At 27.9% G+C, this 6,171-nt stretch overlaps 1 protein-coding gene across 1 annotated transcript; it reads right to left on the minus strand.

The window, feature by feature from the left end:
• Nucleotides 1-1,606: 1,606 nt before the first annotated feature.
• Nucleotides 1,607-4,047, minus strand: LOC100158951 (polymerase delta-interacting protein 2). Its single transcript, XM_008186328.3, is given in 9 exon segments — nt 1,607-1,883; nt 1,976-2,063; nt 2,369-2,574; nt 2,646-2,768; nt 2,770-2,810; nt 2,952-3,129; nt 3,197-3,275; nt 3,408-3,563; nt 3,871-4,047. Coding segments are annotated over 9 exon segments (945 nt in total). The 5' UTR covers nt 3,930-4,047; the 3' UTR covers nt 1,607-1,868.
• Nucleotides 4,048-6,171: the final 2,124 nt, after the last annotated feature.

Below are 6,171 nucleotides of genomic sequence, written 5' to 3' on the forward strand. Positions count from 1 at the left end.
AAATGTTTTTTATTATTTTTAAGCAAATAAATGTTGATATTTTGATTGCTTTAATATTTATTGTATACTAGTTTACTATAACATTGGCCCTAATCATAAATAACACTGTTTACAATGAATTTACTGGTGTGGGACATAGTTACCCCAATTGCAGGCAACATTGGCCCAAATTTTTGAAAAAAATTGTAGGTTATTCAAGTGTCGAAAATTTAAAAATGACTTATAATATAAAGAGGTTGATTCATATTTTAAAAGAAAAAAATATAAGGTAACCGTATATTGTTAAGCCAAACTTTTTTTTTATTTATATGAATAATTATTATTATGAGAAACTTGTCATCAATTTTTAAGTTTTTTTACAGAACAAAAAATTTAAAATTCTTCATGCTTATAATAGCACAGTCAAAATATTTTGAAAACTTAATCATGTATGAACAATTGTCATATAAACATTTCGTTACAATTTAAAGTAGGTAACAAAGATTATTCGTTTTAGAGTTTAACAAAAAAAACAAGTCAAAAACTGGTTTTGCGTAAGAGTTTTCTGTTTTTCTTAATTTTTAGTTGTTTTTCCCAACACTTTTGAAAGTACTTGGATTTCTTTCCCCCCCCCCCCTAAAAAAAATTACCATCTAGATTCACTTTCCTACCAGATTTTAGGTTAGTTTAGGAAAGTTTAGTAGAAATCTGAAGCATTTTAACTGTCACAAAAGATGATGAGTTACTGATGAGTAATGACTAATGACTGATGACACACAAAAAAAACACATCATTGTAAAATTAATACATTTCTTGCTCCATTCAGAATCTTATGACTGTATGCATAGGTTAATAATAAACAAATATTAAAAAAAAATTGGAGATTTTTTATTTTGATTTGTGTAATGTGTTGCTTGATTGTATTTGACATTTTTATACATGTACAATATTTGATAAATATTTTAACTGAACAATATAATAAATATATTATATACATATAACTATATAAGTATACTGTATAGCATGAGGAAATATATTAGGTAATTAACATTATATTTTATAATTGTAACAGTTTAAAATCAGTTAATTATTACAAAGACAAAATCATAATTTTATTATCATCAGTAACCAGATACTAAACTTTATAAATAATATTTATAATATATTAAAATATGCATAAAGACCAATCCTGAAAAACATGAATAAACTATTAAAGTATGTAGAAATTATCTTGTTATATAAAACATAAGTAATAGTTTCTAAATTTGACAATTTAATCAAATAATAAGTGGGTATTATTAATATTCAAAAACGATACTCTGTTAAAATGTATAAAATATGTTTGTAATTTAACGGGATTTGAGCTATTAAGGTCCACACACTGCAGTGGTGGCAGTAAAATTCTTTTGTCTTGGCGGTGCCACAGCAGTGTTGGTAAATTGTGTCCGGACACATTTTACCGCAAGCACTACAACTACAGTATGTGAGGAACTTTATTAATTAAAATATTCAATTGTGGCTGAACTATGGTAGGCCAATAACCTGATTTGGTGATTTCAACATTTGAGAAGATTATTCGATTATTTTAAATGTTGGTAACTGACAAGAATGTTTGAAACTGTGCCGATGAATCTGATAAATATGTATTTAAATGTAACAGCTGGTTTTCACACTGTGATCAGTTTACAGAATTTAGAATAAAAAAAATTATATATTTATGTATATATAAACAAATTATTTTTACAAATATTTATGCAATTTATTTATTTCTTCAATGTTTGAATAACTATTATACATAGTTCAGCAATAGGTATGCGATCTTCAGGACGATTGTCCACACGGGGAAGATGAAATAGTCACCAGTGGCTTAAGAATGGATCACCCAACATTTAACGGTCTAGAAACTAATATTGAGAATTCTTTAAACAAAACTAATTTCAATAAATACAATAACTATAATCATTTGAAATTTTTCTTATACAGTATTAAATGTAACCTTATCATCTGGTTTGCTCTCTAGAGAAAATGGAGGTATTCGACAATCAAATAAATGTCCATCTTCACGTTCCATTCGAAATGTTCCCCTAAAAATAACAAAGTCAATTAAATATTTAGTTTAAATACAGAGTATATTGACATATTGTATACATTAGTAACTAGTCGTTAGTAAAATCTAAATTCTTAATATGAATTCTACTGTCTATTTAGTTACTTAGTTAGGAATGCAGGAAAAAAAGTTGTTAAGAATTTTACAACTTAGAACTTTAAACTAGTGGCAGCAGACGTAACTTACTTTCAAGAGTCAATCACGTTGCATGATTGATTGTAGTCACCGCGCAAAACCACGCATATAAAATAATATATTATTAAGTTTAAATAAACAACTAACCACATGTGTCCACTAGGAGCTTGTAAGCTAACATGACTACTGTATTGAAATGCTGGTGATTTTTTGGAGAGAAGAGGTTCTTGGCCCACTACTCCTCTTCCACGTACAGTCTCTAATGTTCCAGATAAACTAAATATTCTCCAATGTCTTTCTCTAAGTTGAACGCTTTGTTCACCTAAATTTTCTAATCGTATACAATATCTCCACTAAACATAAATTAATCATCTGATTATTAATAAATAACACATATGAATAAAAGCTTCCACATATCACTTACCCAGTATACAGAATTGGTTTGTGATTCTCTATAACCCATGTAGAATGGTATTACTGTGATCCTAACATTTTCTGTAGTTTCTTTATGAACATCTGACAACTCCAGCCAAGGATGATTTTTTTTTTTGCCACGATCTCAATGTTTCCTGTGCCCCAAATGGTGGATCTAAATTGAAACAAGATTGTATAGATAATATAATATAAATTAAAAACTTGAAATGTATCACCAGTGTCCAGTACAAACCATAATTCAAGTTCTCAAAATAAATTTACCTATAATAACAATATTACCGTAATAATCATTTACCTTTATTAGGATTATACATGAGGAATTTATCAAAAAGTTCATGTTGTAACGGTTGTTTTTCAGTTGCTGTGTATGGAAGTATATCTTCTTGAGCTACATAATCTAGACCAGGTATCGCATACAAGCTACGACTGGTATCCTGATTTCCGAGAAAAGTAACGGCTTCTGTTTGTGCCCTCTAAAAAATATTATAAAAATAATAAGCTGTTAATGCTAATTTGGATAAGTATTTTTAACTAAATTACAATAAATGGACAATCTCTTTCATCTATCAAAGTTTGATAATACGTTTGTGTCTTTCCTTTAACATCTTTTCCCGCAGCACTAAAATAAAAAAAAAATAAAAAGTTTGAGTTTATTTTAGCTTTAATCATGTTATACTACAATAGCCAAGTGGTTAGTCATACAACTGTTAGTAAATGCACAAATCTAGTTATATATTATATTAAGAATTACTTTTCTGCTTTGATGACAACATCACGGTCGTATACTCTGGCTAACCATGGAAACAATATCACCCCTCTGTATCCAAATATCTGGTGAAAAAACAACTGACCAGTTTCATATTTTTCAATAGGCTTTGGTGTATTTAACTGACCCACTTCTACTAATCTAATAATAACATATCCATCCACAATATCAATTAGGATCACATTTTCTATTACAATTTAGATATATAAGTCAGAGGCTAAAATTTATCAAATTTTAGACTGCAATGATAAAAATAAGTAAAACAAAATTATTTAATGTAAAATATTCAACTGTTAAAATAAAATTAGGCTTTTAAATGTATAATGCAGTCCTAAAATAAAGAGGTACTGTATTATCATTATTAGTACAGACCAATGGTATTAGTAGTGTCGTACCATATAGTATTATGTACATATTATATTATATATTTAAAGAAAAATTATGTTACCTAACATAATAACGTTTACATAAACATAATATATTGCTTCTTCCAAAATGTTTAAACATTTTTTTTTAATATAAACTAAAACACTAGGGTAATTACTAATTTTATTAATTTACAAAATATAATATTATAATACACAATTTTTAGCGGATAATGGATATACAGTCTGTTGTATACACATCACGATTTAAGATAGTATCTTAAATCGTGATACACATAGATAATATTATCACAGAATATAATAATCACGAACTACTACATAGTACTGTAGTTCGTGATAATATAATGATATAAAACGGATTACTACCTTTTGTTCCATGGAACTTTTGTTCTACAAAATATTTATACTAGCTACTCATAAAGGTATAAGGTATAATAGACCCATAAAGCCATTAAGGTTTAAGGTTTAAGGTTCCACTAGATCAAGATCTATCTGAAGAGTAAAGAATCTTCTTTATAGACGTCCTTGCTACCGGATCTAGGAGATTTGACGCCCGGGTCTAATAAAAATTCAGTGCCCTTACCTAAGTGGTAGTTTGGAGTGTGCCGAGTGTCAACACAAAACAAAATGTTATTAAATAGGTACAAATTTAAAAGTATATTTTTATATTACAAATATTTTTATTGAAACCATTGTTTTCATATAAAGCATATGTATGCGAAAACTGGGTACACTCTATAACGTACTTACCTACATTACTCACTACTCAGTAGGTACCCTACACAAATATTATTTTAGATTTCTATTAGCGGGAGATTGATGAACCAATAGTTCCATATGTCCTGCAACAGAATTAATAAATATGTTTAGAAATAAATAGAATACACTATACAGTAGTATACAATGCTTTAGTACAGAATATGTCAATATTATACTTTAACTAATTAAATGCACATCACTCGGAATTATTTTAAGAATTATTATAAAAATATAAAATATAATATTAACATTATAATTTTCCATAAGTCGTATACGCAAGGCAGAGACGGCTTATTTCGCGTTATATACATTTTTTAAATCCAAATTATTTTCCAGAAGAACCAAGATCAGACTGTACATGACCATAATAAGATAAATAATAATGGTAACTTATGGATGTGAAATATATTATATGGCCCACTACCTACTATACAAATAGAAAAAAAAGCTGTTATTTTTTGAAAATAAAATACTGAGGAAGATTTGTGGTCCAGTGTTTGATAGTGAGCTAAACAGATGGCGTAGAAGAAAAAATACTGAACTAAGAGAAATCACTGAAGTTCCATTGTTAACAAGCCACATTAAGTGTCAAAGATTAAAATGGTTTGGTCATAAATCATAATATGCGGAAAATAGAAATTACTTGTACAAGAGCAGTAATCGAATGGCAACCGACGGGGAAAAGACGAATAAGAGGAAGGCCTAGAAAGTGATGGATGGATGGCATATATAAGGAAGGACTTAGAAATATTTGAAGTGACGGATTGGAAAGATAGAATTCAGGATCGTGATTATTGGAAAACGGTGGTGATGGCGGCCAAAATTCTTAAAGAATTGTAAAGCCAAGAGAGAAAGAGAGAAAACAAAATAATTTTCCCCAACAAGATTTTTTAGATTAAAATTTATAATACTATGTACAACAGAAAAAAAATTATCACTAATAAATTAATATTGGTCAAATTGTCAAGTCTTAATGATTATTATTAGATGGGTAATAATAATAATAATAATAGAATAGCCCAAATATATTTATGTACCTGCTAGGTAATGAGTTTTTGATAATTTATTGTTTATGTATTTCAGTGTTTGGAAGGAACGAGTTCCAAAAGGAACGGATTCTTGGAACGAATTCCTTTTTATAAAAAAAGAACGAGAAAATGAACTAGTTCTTTTTTTCAAGGAAAAATAAAAAAATTGTTCGTTCCTTTCTAGTTCCAATAATTTATACAGATAAGTACCTATGTAAATAATTGAAATTAAGATAGATATATATTTTTTAAAGTGTTTAATGTATATTGCTAATTAGTGATCGTTATCGACTATAGACGTTATACAATCGATATACGTTGGCCAACAATTTAATTTTAAAGAAAACCTCTAAATAGAATTATAAAATATGAACGTACTTGTATAGGTATTATATTAGAATTAAAAACTAAAGAAGTATGCATATGAAAAAAAAACATTAATGATTAAGTAAGAATTTTTATTTTATTTGGAACTAAAAAAGGAGCTTGTTCATTTTCCAAAGGAACGACAAAGGAACGAATTCTTTTTTTTTTAAGGAACAAGGAACAAGGAACGGAACGAATTCCTTTTTTTTT

The sequence above is a fragment of the Acyrthosiphon pisum genome, chromosome A2 (genome assembly GCF_005508785.2).
Source record: "Acyrthosiphon pisum isolate AL4f chromosome A2, pea_aphid_22Mar2018_4r6ur, whole genome shotgun sequence".
NCBI lineage: Eukaryota > Metazoa > Arthropoda > Insecta > Hemiptera > Aphididae > Acyrthosiphon > Acyrthosiphon pisum.